Below are 18677 nucleotides of genomic sequence, written 5' to 3'. Positions count from 1 at the left end.
AGAAAATGCGATGAATCAATTCTAAAAATTGTCTCCATCTAGTGTTCATGATTTACACTTTTATAAAACGGTCCCTTCAAATAAAACCACAATAATAAACTAAAAACCAGTTATTAGGATATCACAAATCTTGCCTATCTTGTCCATTAATTACAACTACATTAGAATGTTATTTTTTTCACCACAGAATAATTATTTTTGTTTATATTCATTAAAATTCGTAGGTAAAAACAAAGTATACAATTAAGAATTATTTTATTAAATATGTATTTATTGGTAAAATATTTAAGAACATACATTTATTTCAAAATATTTAAAAACGAATAGGTTATATTTATTAAGAGTTTTATAAAATATGCTTCTTTTGAATTAAAATTAAGAAATTGGATTTCAAAAAAATTATGTAAATAAATTAAAATCCATGTCTTAGTGATTAATTATTATTTGTTGGTCAACAAACCTGAATAATCATCTATGGTTATGAACATCTTGTTAAACAAAAATCCTTTTATACTCTGTGCTACGCCAAACTTTTTTTTACTCTTTCTGTGTACTAAAGTGAACAAATATTCTTAATATTACTATAACTTGTAAGTATTTTATTGCCTTTTTGATTTTGATAAATTTTAACATTTTGAATTTAAAATTTAAAAAAAAAAGTGTTAATAAACTTAAATTAAAACGTAAGATGATAATTACATGACACACGATATAATAATAATAAAATGACACATGTTACCATAATTAAAATATTAAAATAACTATAATAACACATAATCACTTTCTTACAAAAATTATTGTATTTCTAATTAAAATGTTTATATTAAATAAGGTTAATTTTAAACTAATATTTAAGTGGTAAATTTGTTATGAAGAATTGTTTTTCTGGAGATATTTAAGTTTAACGATAATTTGTCAGGGATATTTCGACGTTTTTCTAAAAAAAAAAACAAAATATGATTGTAGAACCTATACATTTATTAAATATTTTTATCTAGAAGTTATATAGGTAACCAAATTAGGTATATACTTTAATTATTATACAACTGTCAAGTATCATATTTGGTACCAAAATACCAGAAAAATACCTTATTTATTGACATTATTCTGATATGTCAAAATGATATAATTTCAAAGTATAAACAAAAAAAAAAACAAAGTAAGTTTCTTCAAAATCTACTATACATAATAAAACAACATATTTGTAAAATACAAAATAACTATTTAATAATTAATACCATTTTAGAACATAATTTTAGTAGTAATAATTATACTTTTATTGGATCGATGATAAGTGACAGCAAAATTTAAATATCTTCTGAAATAGGTGGTTTATTCACATCGACAATCCAATGTGAACGATTTTTTAATTCAAGATTTTTGTAAATGCGTTTAAAGATACCATACCAAACAAATCCAATCACCATACAAATAGCTGCTTCGACATAGTAACCATCCACAATTGTCACACAGTTATAGCTTTGTTCTGTAGTATTACAAATCTAAGCAAATCACAATATATGTTTAATAAATAGTTAAACAAATAAATTAATAATACGATGGTAAACAAATATAAATTAAATTAATACAGAAAGTCTTACATTTGGAAAATCTGTCTTAGAACATATGTTTGAACACTTCTTGAATGTTAAAATACCAATCATTTTTAAAACTACAGTATTTGGTAGTATCCATGATAAAGTTCGAACAGTACTGAATAACGTTAAGTAAGTGCCTCCAAATCGAGGATCACTAATCTTAATGCAGAAGGCGGAATACGAAAGATGTATGGTGTCGGAAAGCAGCTGAAATTATAAAATCAGTATTTATTTAATGGAATGATTATCAAAATTATTTTATTTTATTTTTATGTGTGTATTTTATTATTCAAAACAGTTTATATATTTATAAATATAAATAAAACCTGAAAAATAATTGAAAGCTTACCTCATTTATTATAAATATAAAACCCAAAATTAAATAATAATAAACTGGAATATTCACAACTCCATTATTTTTTATTAAAAAAGGCGTAAAATAAATCAACAAAGCATATGGTATGTTCCAAAATAATCTAAAATACAAAAATCATGTTCTTAAATGAAAATCAAAATTGGCTCCATAATTTATATTTTATAGACTACTAACTAATCCTACATAGTTTTACCAGTGACAAATAAAACTCGTAGATTTACCACAACTTAAACTCTGTTAAATGTAAACTGCTCACATTTTTAACACAATTATTTAGATGATTTTAACCAATTATGAAATATAGGTCTAAAATTATTTCCAATCATAATAATTATTTTAGTTATGTAAACGATGAAGACGCTCTACAAACAAATAAATATAAGTTTTTCATGATAAAACTAATCACCGTGTAAGTCCCTTTTTAATATTAAATTCAAAATTTAAAAAATTGATTTCGAATCGCACCTGGGCACAGGATATCAGAACCATGAGTGCGATTGATGACTGTGAATCGGTTACACACACACACACCACAAACATTGTCTTTTGTTAATACCTATAGATTTATTTATTTACTTTTCCCTACACTAAAAAAAGAAATTATTTCATTAACATTAGTTTTAACATATAATTATAACAATCACGTATACGGATAATCTAAATAAATATGGAATATATTTATTAAATATTTTTTAATATTTTTATTATTTAATAAGTACATTTATTTTGTACCTTATTGGCGTACATTTCATAATTAAACTGAGCTGTTTCGGACCCCCAGTATACTTTGACACCGGAATAGGTATAATTATTTTTAAAACAGACATGGCAGTAGTGAGTAACATAATGTCTTCTTTAGAAACACCGGCGTCAATTAATTTCAAATGTGCAATTGAATCCATTACGCAATTTCCAATCTATAAATCGAACAACAGAAATACTATTATTGTATTATGGAATTTATTACATTATATTCTATTTATTAAATATTAAATAATCATTATCCATTAATATAAAACAATTTCAATTAATTAAATTTAACCTATGTGTTACTACTTTTGTTTATACTAATGCACTGATTAATAAAACCGAAGTGGTGTTCGAAGGATGCTTCCGAATTTTTAGAAAATGACTAAGGATGCCATGAGACAAAAAAAGGTTGAGAACCTCTAGATCTAGAAGTACAAATTATATTTTAAACCACCCTCAAAGTTGATAATCCAAACAATGATACTATTTATCGGGTATACAGGCACTAAAAGAAACATACATAAGTCATTGTAAAACCAATAAATTCATGATTCATCGCTCTACTCAAAATCTAAAACAAAATCCTGATAATTTAACGAACATACTGCAGGTATTTCAAAATCATATAAATAATTTAAAATTTAAATGTTTAACTAAACTTAATATTTTAATAAGTATTTACCCCGGATGTTAGAAAAGTCATTGAAAATACGCTCATGCTAGAATGCTTTAATATATTCCATATTAATTTATAATTTTGAAAAATATTGTTCTTTGCGTATTCTAACTTAATATCCTTTTCTTTTTTAAATATGGTAACGAAAGTTGCAATAATTAAAATCACAACACTCCAAAGAAGAATTATATCTGTAAAAACAAAGAATAAATAATCACCAAAAAATCTTCTTAATTTTATAAAATTATATCTAACTGATAAAAATCACAAAATAATTAGTCAATCGTGAATCAAATGATCTACCTAGTATAGTGATCTACGAATTGATGATCTACGTACTAATTCAATATCATTTTTATTGATATTTAGTCACTTATATTCATGTGTATAAAATAATCACTGAATTTTTGTCAATCAGTTAAAAATTAAAAATAATTCAGTTATTAAAAAATTGCAAAATTTTAAATACAAATAACATTTTAGTATCTATTAAAAACTTAAATTAAGTATCTAAGGGGTATAACTGACTTCCACTATACTCCAATAAAATTACATTGTAGAAGTTAAGATTTATTTTATAGGTGTTGGTTCCTATTTGTAAATCAATAAAATTTTCGAATGATTTACAGTCTAATTGGCAATTACTATAACAATGATTTTCAGATTTTGTAAAACTTAAAATTATTAAAAAAATATACTAAACTAAAAAAAAGTCATTAATCAACTGCCGCACTAGTTAAAATAGTAATATCGGTCATAATTAAAAATTGTATTAAAATAATATTAGCAAATAAATAGATAATAATTAAAAAACACACTTAAATTTTTATTAACAGAAATAATAAGGCTGAAAAAAAATATTTCTAACCATCTGACAAAACAATAACATATGATTAGACTCTAATCATAGAAGTAAATAATTTGAAGTCGAAGGCTGTTAGTGTGAGGACCTTCAACGTTTGAGATAATAAATTATTTTCCTATGGGTTATACACTTGTATTGAAAATCATACTTGGAAAATAGTATCAACGACATTAACCATCATATAATTATATTAAAAAACTCCAATATTTGTTCGTACCATCTACACTGTTTTCCAATTCATTTACGCAACTGTCTTTGAAATTCTAAAATATTATTTAAACAATTTATTACGTACTTTTGATAGTGATTATTCCTCCTGAACCAGGCGTGAGTCGTAAATATTTATTACAAAATTCCTCAGATGAAAGAAGAATTGGGCTAGAAGATCCAATTAACATACCCAAAAACAAACCTATGAAATTGCAAGTGGATGCATAACTAACGTTATTTCTGTAAAATAAAAAAATAATCTAACAATTATAGTTTGTTTTATATAACTGATTTTTAAGTGTACCATACAAACTTTAGAGAATAGTTGGACGTATTCCCGCAACAGTTTCTGAGTTAGTAAAACTAACTTATACTTATACTTAGGTTTAATTACCTTCGATTACTACGAAATTTAATTATTTTTGTTGATTCATAGGTTACTTTGGTAAAAAAGATGAAAATAACTGTTATTAATAATTATTGTAATTCAATTCCTGTAATGGACGGATTTACATTTAAAAAGTCATTGCTTTTACAGCGAGTAATGCCCAAAAGAAGAACACTCACAATTTGCTTACCCGGCAACGTCACTTAATTTAGCTAGTAATTTATGTATAACACTTGTTTTTTTTTTTTTTGAGCTCAATTCTTCGAGTCATGTGATTGTTATGTCACATATACATAATATTATGTTGTTTATTATGAGTATTTATTATCTATTTAATTTACTATACTAAATCCAATAAACGTAATAATTCGCAAAATATACAAAAACACTAATAAATAGGAACATTAGGAACACGTCTTAATCATAAACAATGATAATAGTTACATTAATTATTTGCCGGTATTATTATTATATTTATATATTTTTTTTTATTATTATTGATGTTGATAATCGTATTTTATACAAATAAAATTATATAAAACTCACTTTTTCAACATAGTCAATGCCCAGCTGTCAACAATTATATCTTGAGTAGTATTCAACAAGTTTATGATAAACAACAAATATACAATTATCTTAAGGTTCGGTTTTCCTGATTCAGGTAACCATTCATCCATGTTACTAGCAAAGTATAGTAACAACGCACCTGTTTCGCATTTGTCATTATTATTAGTTCACATTATAAAAATTGATAAAAACATACTACGATGTACGGCGATGGTAAACTCTTCCTATTTTTAAAACTGGTCAATTTTCTAGTCAACATTATGTTTACATAAAATTCTGAGGCAAATAGTATGTAAACGTTCTTAAGTTTGTATTTTCATATTATTATAAACATTAAATTATAATGGTACAATTTATAATGTATAAACGAAGTTAGTATTTGAAAATAAAGATACGAGAGAGTTAACACAAATCATAATAAATCTTTCGAGTAATATTGAAGTAAAACTGGGAATGTTTATCATCAGGAGAGTCTACGGATCATTAAAATTGGAAGAATTTACAATAATCTAAAATTGTTAGGAAATTCGAAGATAATATTATATATTTATAAGTACAACTGAACAGCAATCTATTCTAAGTTAGATTCTATAAAATTATTGCTTAGAAATTCTATAAATTAATAGTTTTGCTAACTTATTCAATATTTTATATCGATAAAATCAAATTTGAAAAAAATTATCAGTTACCTATTGACACAATAACAGTATCAAATATTACATTTGATTGAACTTATTCATAAAATTAAAATTTATTTTAAAATGTCAATAACATAATTTTATTAAACTAATATTAATCAAAAATGTTGAAGAACTTCAACTAAGGCGCTAAAATTTTGGCAAATCACACATACCTATTAAATATTGAACAGGTATAAACCAAGATTTTCGTTGGCCTATTCGCCGTATGTAGAATGAATCGACAATTGGAGCCCATAATAATTTTATTGTATATGGCCACATAACAAAACTATAGGAACCCTTTAACACATTAATAATAATTTAACAATATTTCTAAATCATAAATTAAAAAATCGTATTCTCTATCCTCATTAGTTATAGATGTTGAATTATTATTTTAATAAAAAAATAATTACGTAATATTGATTGTACATTTGTATCATATAATTTTTAAATACACGTTGTGATAAATTAATAATAAGTCAAATATTTATGAATTAATTTATATAAATAGTATTAAAACCCAAAATATACTAAACACAATACTTATAAAAATAAAACAAAAGGTATACGTTTAAACTTACTTGATCGTCATAAGTTACCATATATTTACTTTGTAAAATTATTGGTAAGCCCGCTGAAAAACCACAAGGTATTCCTTGGATAGTGTAAAGTAATACCAATAAAAAAATATTACACCAATCTCCTTTCAAATTTGGTTTTTGCCAAGATGAATCATTTGGTATATCTGAAGATTTTTTAATTTTATATTCATTATTCGTTGTTTTTGTCATGTTAAGTCTACAACAAATTTGAAAACTGTGTTAACTATACTGTTTTTAATGGTTCAATCGTTTCACTAAAATTATAAATGTGAACTTACTTATGATGTTGAATTTTTCTTATCGTTATTTTCTGACCTCATAATCTCAATAACATCAAAATAATTTGTAAATTACACTCGTATTGATTATATTAAAAAATGTTCATTTTGTAGATAGGTAATCAAAAATATTAAGATTTGCATTAATCAAAATACTTTAGGTCATTTAGTTAACAATAAACAATAAATAATCATTACCACAGATATTATGAAACTAGGAGTCGTAATTAAGTTGTATTAAATTATATTTAGTTATGATAAAAATCATGTTAAATCACTATTCTCATTCTCAAATCATTTTCATTAATTTGGTACATTATATAACCTGCTTTTATCATAATGTAAATATTGTACTTTAAATTAAGAAATTAGTTAGCATTTTTTATATTTATAATATATATATTATATACATATATTATACATATTATATATAGGTAATATATCCTTGCAAAATAATTCTACCAAATTACCATAATAACATAAATTCCGTCGTTCATTATTATTTACCATAAAAGATAATTGCAAAATAATTTTCAGAAATATCCACAAAAAATATGTATGTTCTATTTAATATACAAAAGTTTTGACTCAAAATATTTACATATTTTTTCAACATAATTATAAAATATATCATAACTTAATCATAAAAAAACTAGGTTTGACCAACAATACTTATAAACATTTATCAAATACGATTTTATAACCCTTACTAATTTTAAATACTATTGGTATTTATCAGTAATAAATAAAACTAATTCATTATACGTAAGTGAATTCCATATATAATATATAATATATATATACAAAAATCATTTTAAATTATCTATATTTAAGTAGTATATTAAACTTAGTATAATATTTTGTGAAAAAAAAATGAATGATCAGGTTATCAGATTTGGCCTTAGCACACGTGTTACTACTGGCCACTCATTATCAGTTGATAATGGTACAATATATTAATGTTAACGAATCAATATTTAAAACAAACAAATATTTGCATTAAAAGATTACAATAATAAATAAGTTATATAACAAAAGTAGTAATTTAAGTAACTATAAATATAACATTAAAATGAGAGTTCGGTTTTAAAAATAAATCACCCTTTATAATATATCATATAATATAGATATTCGTCAGATATATTTTACGAAAGGAACTTAAACATTCCCTGGTCGATTCAAATCTAATAACCAATGAGAACGATCCTTTGATTCGAAAAACTTAAGATGTCTCTTGTAAACGGCATACCAAATAAATCCGATAACCAAACACATGACTACTTCGACATAATAGCCATCCACAATTGTCTCACAATTTCCATCGTTTAAACTGCATATCTAAACAAATCAAAAACAATAGTTAGCTGTAATGACATTTGTGCAATATTTGTAAACATAATTTTACAATTAATTAAGAGTTTAAATTAACTACACATTCTTGAGTAAATTAGTAGCAAGTTCAATAGGTATATGACTTAACTTAAATCTTACATTTTCTAAATCTGGCGTTGAACAACTATTTTGGACATCATTCGAACACGAATTAAACGTCAACGTGTCGACCATTTTAAGAAACGACGTATTTGGTATTACCCATCCTATGCTACGAACAGTGTTTAGCAACGTCATGTACATGCCTCCGAAACGAATATCACTAATCCGTGAGAAAAATGCTATCATACATGTTACCATAATTTGGGCCAATATCTGAAATAAAATAAAATTTAAAACGCCAATGTAATATTTGTATAGATAATTAATATAAATCAAATATTTTAGAATCCTTATAAATATTAATAAAGATATTGGTTAATAATATTATTTGAGCAATTGTATATTAATTGATTTAAATTACCTAATTAAATAAAAATTCGTTAAATGTAGGTACTGAAGGAAACATTTTAATGAATGTATAGAATTTATTAAGTTTAAATTTTAAATATTCATATTAAAATATAATATACTTATTGGAGTTTTCCTTTGTAATTTGTGCCTATTTTCATATTTGAATGAGAAACGAGAAACCTTAATAGACGTCAACGAAAGACACACGTGACCACAACAACAATATTATATTAATTTTTTTTTTTTCTAATCAAACAATCAATACAATTTTTTTATAATAAAGAAGCAAAGTCTCCCACTGGTGACATTTCTGATATTATATCAATTAACAATTAAAATAAATATTAAGTGTACAAATTGTCATCGTTATTGTAATGTATTAATATTATTATTATTACTTCTAAAACTTAAATTGCTAAACGTCTATATTCAATCTATACTCTTATCGACATCGACAATTAACTGTCACTAATCGATTTAATTTACTTGCACCCGAATGCTTAATCACTCAACATATAGAACTGCAACTATTACATAATATAGTGTTGAACATGAAGGTGGAGCTCACAAAGTTGTAGTTTCCACACAAGCATAATTTAGAATGCTTGATGCCCGTACAATGCTTATGGGACCTTTTCGTCAAAAATGTTATTTTCTTAAATATATTTCTATTCTCGATACATTTTTATATAAGCCGTACCACTTAAATTCATCTTTTGGGCTTAAGGAAATATATGATTTCAAAATCCAAGATTTATCAGTTTAAATCAACATTTTCAACGTACCCTGTTTACTGCGAATACAAGTCCCATAACTAAATAATAATACACTGGCAAATGTCCATAGTTTTGAATTACATTTGGAGTGTAATAAATCAGCACAGCGAAAAAAGTACCCCAAGCCAATCTGAAACATTATTAATTTCTCATAAAAATACATTGTCTATATTAATAGAGTATTTTGTGGTAATGTATAAATGACTTAAAAATATGAAAATAAACAAATTAAATTAATTATGATAAAAATACTAAGTTACTCGTAGGTTTATAGTAATAACGAGTCAAGCATATAAATTGGTTCTTTTAAAATTTAAAAACGTGATATTTCTATACCTGATTGGCACCATCTTTAAATACAAGCTTATCGGTTTCGGACCCGTTGTGTATTTGGTTACAAAAATTGGTAAACACATTTTCAGAATAAACATAGCTGTAGTTATTACCATAATGTCATCTTTGGATACACCAGCGTCAATAAGTTTCAAATTTGTGACGGATTCTGATGTACAAAATCCAATCTAAAACATTTTATAAAACAACGATGTGATATTAAAGGTAGTTAATATGAATAGAAAAAATAGTTACAAAATAAATAAAAATAAATTATTATTGTCATAATATAATAATAATAATAATTATTATTGTTATTATCATCGAATTAAAATGATTAAATTCATCTGTTATTTTATTTTTCTGTTTTTTTTTTTTTTTTTAATTGAACACTTAAAAACAATCTCAAATATTTATATTGATAATTTAATTTCAACAACATTAATATATATTATTTAAAATCGATTATAATAATATGTGCAGTATGTTATTGTTAACTGTGATATTAGGTGTACAATATAATACGATTTAATTTTCCACTACATAATTCTATAAAAATATTTACCATAGACGTCAGAATAGCCATTAACAATAACTTCATGTGTTTGATTTTAAAAATATTCCATAACATCTTATAACTCTGAATAATATCGATCTTAATTTGATCGTCGTCTTCTTTTAACTCACTGTTTCTTTCTTTTTTAAATATAATTAAAATTGTAACAAACACGAACACTATGCCCCAAAATAATAGAAAACCTGTAACATGAAAAATGTAAAATGTAAAATGTAATTTAGTTAAAAAGAATAATTTATTTTAGAACCAAATCAGCTTAATGTTTAAAATTGACGAATTAATAAATTCAATGGACAACGAATAAAATCAAACCATTTTTCTGGTTATTTTTTTTTTATATTACCTACCTACTTTTTTTTAAAAATTCACAGATTTCATCCAGTTTCCACACATAATTACACGAGTAGAATTATTCTTCCTATAATAACATTTATTTTTATCATATTTCTTACTAAATATTATATACCTACAATAGAAGTTGAAATGGGGAGATGCAAAGAAACTCAGTACCCTTACCTATAACTGCGATTAAAATGCGTCACTTTTAACTAACATTATACAAACAGTATTTTTAACTCACTTCTAATGGTTAATATTCCTCCTTCGTCTGGGGTGAATCTTAAGTATTTGTTACAAAAGTATTCAGATGAAAGAAGAATTGGACAGACGGAACCAATATACAAACCAAATGCTATACCTGTGCTATTACACGTGGATGAATAACTCACATTATTTCTGTAAGAAATGTAAAGCCATGATTATTAGTACTCATTATGTAATATATTTTTAAAATTCTTTACTTACTTTTTCAACAAGCTTAATGCCCAACTGTCAACTACTATATCCTGAGTCGCAGCTAAAAAATTAATGAGGAACAGTACGCATACGATCATATTGAGGTTTGGTTTACCTGACACAGGTAACCAGTTATCAATGTTATCAGCAAAAATAAGAAAGAGTATCCCTGTTCAAATGTTTAAAATATGTTATTATAGTAATATTAATAATAGTGTTTGAATGTAGCAAGTAAACTATAACTACTATACATTTAAAATTATTTCGGTTGACTGTTACCGATTGTATTAACATTCATTCAATTGTCAATATCTCTCAACACAAAAAAAAATCTTTATTTGAAAATAATTTGTTTGAATTTGTGAGCTTCCCATTTAACTAAAAATTAAAAAAAAAAAAAAAACGTTGGAAGAGAAAAAATAAATGAGTCAATTTTTCCTTTACTCGTCATTTATAGGGTAGAACACGATTCCGTACATTTTGCACCTAAGATTTTAGTGCAATGTTACCAGATTCCCATAAGGTTACGTAGCTATTTGGTCATTTGGCTTAGTTATAGCGTTATATGTACCTACGTTGTTTTACACAAAAATTAAATCAGAATCTAAATGACGTAATCAAATGGTTTTAGCAGACAAACAACATTTAGATCATACAATCAACGAATATAACGAATATTTGATTCATCAAAATATAATAATAGTATATTGTGTGGCAAGGGCGGGAAGTGAGCCATTTCAGTCGCGGGCGTTGTGTGCGGCACGAGCCGTAGGCAAGTGCCGCATTTCGCCCAAGACTGAAATGGCCTTCCCGCGCGAGCCACACATACTATTTTTTGTCACGCCCCTGCGTTCATGAAAAAGGTTATGCAGGGATCTATGCAACAATTATAGACTATTACTAACGCATCGTTCGACGCACTTATATAGGAACAGTGCAAATTAAATATGTTTAAATGTTTATGTGTCATGCAAGGAGGTTACTATACATTTAAGATGTAACCAAAAGTTTATGTTTTGTAAGAACCGTGGTAGGTGTACATTTTAGTTTCTGGTTGTGCAGGGGATACCTACGCGCCCGGCGGCCGGCACTTTTGGGCATTTCCTCTTTTCCGCCCGGCACTTTTGGGGATTTCCTTTTTTCCGCCCGGCACTTTTGGGGAATTCCTCTTTTCCGCCCGGCACTTTTGGGGATTTCCTCTTTTCCGCCCGGCACTTTGGGGATTTCCACTTTACCGCCCGCTGGACGGAAAAAGGACGCTTTCGAACGCTTCAACCGTGGTCGAAAACCAAACTTTCGGTGCAGGCGTGACAAAAAATATTTATCAAGTATTTGTAACAAATACCAATAAGATACTAATAAGATATCAAATTATATACATATTTTTTAAATTTTTATTTAATTTGTAGTTAATAAAAAATTGTTTATACAATTTGTACTATTCAATTCAATTGACAAAGTTTTGACTTTTTCGAGTTAATTAACTTTTTATAACGTCATTATTTAAGAAAGTTAAACGAATTGATAACAATAAATAATAAATGACTACATTGCCCAAATAAAAGTAGGTACATAAACGTATTGTTTTTGGAGGGATTCATATTGATAATAGATACATATTTTGATCAAAATCGAAAGGAATTGTGTTCCAAAAAGATAAAACATACGGAATTATGTTTTACCGAATTGATGAGAATAAAACAAGTAGTTTTATTGTATAGAAAAATTTTCGAAAAAATCAATATGGTTTCCCAGTTAGGTTAGACCGTACAGGGAATATACACCACCGCAGTATTTTTTTTAAACTGGTACCACACAAAATTTGAAAATAATCTCACAAATCCACACCAATGCACACTACTTATTTGAAAAACAATCTTAAGCTCACGTTAAAGAGACTGACAAAATGTTCACACTGCAGTATTAAAACTCATTTCATTGTTATTATTTTTTGAAGCATGGTGGTGAGTTACACTGACCACCTAATTTTTTTAATTTTTGCATGGTGGTTATGACTACTAACCACCTCAAGGAAATAATTTTATCTTATTTGCGCATAGTGGTTAATGAACACCACCATCTCAATTGGTTAGTAAATATAAATAAAGGTAGTATTTATAAATTATTACATGCAAGCGTAATAATTAATTTGTATTACAAATTAATAATAGTGAATACTTAAATAAATTGACTTATTATAGAATTTTTAAAGAATAATATATGCTGTGCTCGAGAAAGTTTTTCTTTTTATTGTGACGGACTCTGGGATTCTAAAAGCTTATTATAAATAAATCTATTTCACATTTAAAATAAACTACCAGAGTTAGTACTTAAACACTTCCAGGTTTAATATATTATAATCGAATTACCTAATCGTCGAGTCCTGATGATCACCTGTGAAAGTCACCTAAGTAAATGATTTCACTTAACTATACTAATATTATCTGGATCTCTAACAAAGTTATAAGCTAAATCATATTCAAATTATAGAAAATTATAAGAAAATTAAAAAATAATTTATTTAAGTACTTACATGACTCATTTCAAATTATAAGTATGAAAAAAACTCTTCCTCTAAACACAGAATATATCCTTTTCTACGAGTTAAATTATAAATTAATTTGCTCTTGTATTAACAATAAATAAACTAGCACAAGAATCCGGTCAGTAGATTTGAAACGTTACATGTGTAACATCACAATCACAATCACATATTATGTGCACGGTAAAAACAACACATGTGGGTGCGACGTCATCTAATGTGTCATTTAAGAAAACGTAATATTTTGCTTTATTATATTATTTATTAATATGTAGAATCGGTTTATAAATTATTTTTATGACAATTGATAATTTATAAAAAGAATATAAGAAACGTGCATTACCTAATATGTCATACATTTTGATAAAGATAAGAAAGAATATTAATTTTTATTTAGAGGTTTATTTGTATTTCAAATAAAACTAATACAATTCACAAAAACTTTAAAAAAATATCAATCACATACCGATTAGTAATTGAATAGGAATATACCATGATTTCCGTCGTCCTATCCACCGCAAATATAGTGCGTCTACTACTGGTGCCCATAAGAGTTTAAAGCTGAAAGGCCATAGTACAAAACTTAATATAGCCTAAAACATAAATTAATAAATATTTGTTAATAATCTATTCTAAAAAATGATCAAAACTAAATTAAAAAAATACTAAATTAATACAAATTATATCATTCTATATTTATATCATAAAATATTTATAATTATTCATTATAAGATGATTTATGCAAGATAATAATGAAGTAATTTCAACTATGTGTATAATAATTGCTATAATTACATTTTAGTTGAAAATTCATCATTTTAATCAAACAAATATTTATAAAATACTTAATAGTGTTTAGAAGATTATACATTTAATAGATTATTTATTTGAATTTTTATATTAACATTTGTTATTAAAATTATGTAAATTGAATATGTAATCAATATGTAAATATAATATTTTATGTTTATTAAAAAAACGAATTACTAAATATTTTTCAAATAAAAATGTATTATTGTGCATATTAAAAATATAGATTAACGTAAATTCAATCAGAATAGATATCTGTGAACACCTATTTAATAATTGTAAAACTATTTTGTGGTTAACATGAGAATCAATTTTTTTTTTTGGCACTATGACTATTATTTAAAGTTTAAAGATATCTAGGTAATGATAAATTATTTATTATTTAAATCTGTTAATTTTAAACATTTTTTTTTTTTTTTTTTTATTAGAAACACGATTATAAAGAACAATAATAATAATATATAATAATATTTATAATCGTGATTAGAAATAAACAATCTATATAAATAATATACAATAAGCTTATGTGTTAAGAGAAAACATGACATGAAAGATTGAATAAGAAACCGCCCACTGGCAACACTTAGCATGAATTATTTATAAATATATTTTTGTTTTTTGATTTTTGATTTTAAACATAATATAATATATAATATAAATAGAAGAAATCGATAAACGTATAAATTGATATATGTACTTACTTGATCATTATATGTCACAAGTTTCGTGTTTTGAAGAATTATGGGAAAAGCGTAGGACAAACCTGTAGTAGTTCCTTGAAAAGTATAAATTAATATCAAAAAATAAAAATTTAACCAATCTCCCTTCAGATTTGGTTTATCCAAAGTAGAGTCCTTTGGCTTTTCTGATATTTCTTCATTTTTTGTATGTGTTGTCATAATATTTAGTTACAATATTTCGTTTTTAAATAGATTAATGTCACTGATGAAAATATTGTTACTCAATACAATATTACTTACATGATAGTACTCTTTTAGTACACACTTTGATTGAATACTAAATAATAAATACACCAACGCAAGCTCTTGATGTCAAAGAATTAATTTTATCGTGGTTCTCTGACCTATTATATATATAATCTGTATAATAATACGACACGATTTTTTTGAAATTGATTTGTTTAGTAATAATTACTTTTAAACTACGTATTTGATAATTAAACTCATTTTAATGACAAAATCGATTATAGCTACATTTAATACAATTATCAGTCCTTGGTAGTTTATTATAAGTTGAATAAAACAGTCTAAATTAAGAAATTTAATATAAATATACCGTAAAATAATGACAATTTTAATTTTAATTTTTAATATTTGTTGTTGTTGACATATTAGTCATATTACCGATCTTTGATAACAATAAACTACGTCACTGTTCATGTCCCATTCCTGTATTTTATATTTTATATTCAGGCAATAATTAAAACTTTAATCATTCAACTGTAATTAGTTAAAAATATGGTACCTATATAATTATTATTATGAGATGGTATTTTAAATGTTATTTATTTTTAATGTTGATCTTTAACTCATCACTTTGTAAGATAAATTACGGGGTTGGGTAAGAGAGTTTTTTCTTTTGAATAAATTAAAATACGGAAAATATCTATTATATGGATTTTCATTTACCTTTCGAATGGCTCGAGATGAGAAATGTTATTTGATGCGAATTGATGTAGTGTATACTGGATGACCGGGGTGGAAAGAGGTATGCAAGAATATAATATTAAACAAGTCGAAAGATACAATGTTACAATGAATTTGACACAGAGAAAGATCATACAATTATCGATACAATGTTAGGTAAACGACTGAGCGAGGAATTGATTGTTGTTTGCCATTTTATAGACATGATATGCCTCATTATTTGCGTGTCATCATTAGTATGTTATTTACTAAATAGTTTATATTTGTACAGTTGAAAAGATTGTGATAATTTTTAAATCTGAGAATAATTTTATTGTTGATTAATTTTTGTATAGTCGTGCAAATAATATTCAATTTATTTCTTTAATCTTAAAAGTAATTTAGTTCATAATAATGTATATTCTGGTAGTCTATATTAATTGTGCAGTTGTACAGATAATTTATCATTTATTTTATTAAATCTAAAAGGCATATTAATGAATGAAGATATATAATTTTCTAATTTATGTTTGTGCACCTGTATGGATATTTTATTAAAGTTTAAATAATGATATATAATAATGTATATATCATTACACAATACACTCCGCCATGGCGTTATCCAAGGATATACAGTGGACGCCGCTTATAAGAATTACTTTGGGACCAGTACAAAGTGAGTCTTATAATCGAATGAACCTTACAGGCGAAGTGGGGAAAAAAATTGAATTACATATTTATGAATTTTGTTTTACTACATATTTTCCTTTAGTTTTAATACTTAAATACATATTACATACTTATAATTAGTGCATTCATAACTCAAACAACAACAACGACAATTACGAAAAATGTGAAATGCGATAAAATTTGTTGCACATACACACATTACAAAGCATCAAAATAAATTTATTTCTAAATTTTAACCAAAAATGTTTATTTTTACCATTTTTTTTTTTTTTTTTACGAAATTTGAGTCTAATAAACGAAGTAGTGAGTCTTATAACCGAATTTCTTATAATGTATTTGGATACGTTTTAAACGATTTTGAGTCTAATAACTAATAAGAGACTAAACCTTATATCCGTGAGTCTTATAAACAGCGTTCACTGTATCTGATGTCTACTGTCTATACAATATTTCAATAATTACATTAAATACTACCACATAAAATGATGAAAAAATTTAAAATTAATTTGTGATATAGGTAAATCAATGTTTATATTATTATACGTTATCTACTCACATTATTATACCAGGATTTATTGGATTTAAAATGTTTTTTAAAAAGTAATTATGTTATAAAATAACCAGTACAAAATTCAATCTTGTATCTCATCATTCGTCACTGATTAAGTTACTGTAATTAACAAGCTCCCGATATCAAATTTTGGATCCCTGTACTGAATATTTTTCTGATCATATACAAAAACAAAACTTCCAATGATAAAATTTAACATAAATTGTAAAAAAGTCAAGAATAATGAGAATTTGAGAATAATGATGTTTTTTTTTTGACAGTAGCAATTAAATAATTCAGATCACGATTTGGTGTAAATGACAATATATATATATACTATACAAATAGCATAACATTTTATTAAATATAAAATAAGTTAATCAAAATTTCAAAAATTACAAATTCATTTCAACAGACCCTAAAAACAGCTGGATCCCTGTACTACAAATTCAACCACCACAACAATTGTGGAGTCCCTAGTAATTAATGTGATAAATTTGAATTCAAATATATGTATTTTAAATAATTGCATACGAAATATTATTTTTAACAAAGACGATGTATTACCTACTATATTAGCCTCTATTTTTAAGGATATTTTTTAATTTAGTAATGTTGATAGTGCCTAATTTAATCATACATACTCTTTAAACATCATATTTTATAAAATTAAATTGGGAATTATACTATGAACTTTCGATATTTTTTTTAAGAATCAAATTTTTAAATTAATTTTAATTTCTATAATTAGTACTTACAAAAAGTGGCAAATTATTTTAAAAAATGAACCATATTTTTATATATAAACTAGCAACTACCAGTTACAATAATTTAACTTCAAATATATAAATACTATTTTTCATTTAAATTTAATATTTTTTTTTTTTTTTTTTTTAGTGTACCAATAGAAATAACATAGTTAATTTTGAATATTTATAGATTATTCATATAGTAAGCAAATACTAAATGTATTGTGTAATACATAATGTACACTTAATGTAATACATGAAACATATCTTCCACTGATCCCCCCCTTAAAAATGTAGATGTCCGATCATGTATATATTTTATTTAAATTAGATTTATTATCGTCTTACGTTACCTATGAGTCTATAAAACT

General features: G+C 25.0%; 2 protein-coding genes across 3 annotated transcripts; both read right to left on the bottom strand.

The window, feature by feature from the left end:
- Window positions 1-779: 779 nt before the first annotated feature.
- Window positions 780-7115, bottom strand: LOC114125613 (acetyl-coenzyme A transporter 1-like). Of its 2 annotated transcripts, none has more exons than XM_027989338.2 (10): window positions 6695-6977; window positions 6284-6410; window positions 5410-5569; window positions 4561-4715; window positions 3407-3591; window positions 2707-2891; window positions 1948-2074; window positions 1602-1805; window positions 1275-1502; window positions 780-937 (listed from the first exon to the last, which is right to left on the bottom strand). In XM_027989338.2, the coding sequence occupies exons 1-9, from the start codon at window positions 6902-6904 to the stop codon at window positions 1308-1310; spliced, it is 1548 nt and encodes a 515-aa protein (XP_027845139.2). In that variant the 5' UTR covers window positions 6905-6977; the 3' UTR covers window positions 780-937; window positions 1275-1307. The 2 variants fall into 2 exon arrangements, with proteins under 2 accessions (XP_027845139.2, XP_050057473.1); XM_050201516.1 differs by lacking the exon at window positions 780-937 and adding an exon at window positions 6994-7115 and having other exon boundaries at window positions 958-1502; window positions 6695-6911.
- A 637-nt stretch (window positions 7116-7752) lies between these two features.
- On the bottom strand, window positions 7753-15740 carry LOC114125609 (acetyl-coenzyme A transporter 1-like). Its single transcript, XM_027989334.2, has 9 exons — window positions 15373-15740; window positions 14328-14454; window positions 11329-11488; window positions 11105-11259; window positions 10513-10706; window positions 9951-10135; window positions 9624-9744; window positions 8485-8700; window positions 7753-8331 (listed from the first exon to the last, which is right to left on the bottom strand). Exons 1-9 carry the CDS (start codon window positions 15568-15570, stop codon window positions 8152-8154), a joined length of 1536 nt encoding a protein of 511 aa, XP_027845135.2. The 5' UTR covers window positions 15571-15740; the 3' UTR covers window positions 7753-8151.
- Window positions 15741-18677: the final 2937 nt, after the last annotated feature.

The sequence above is a fragment of the Aphis gossypii genome, chromosome 2, assembly GCF_020184175.1.
Source record: "Aphis gossypii isolate Hap1 chromosome 2, ASM2018417v2, whole genome shotgun sequence".
In the NCBI taxonomy this organism is placed as follows: Eukaryota; Metazoa; Arthropoda; class Insecta; order Hemiptera; family Aphididae; genus Aphis; species Aphis gossypii.
The sequence above is the reverse complement of the archived record's forward strand: the minus strand, read 5'-3'. Positions and strand labels throughout refer to the sequence as shown.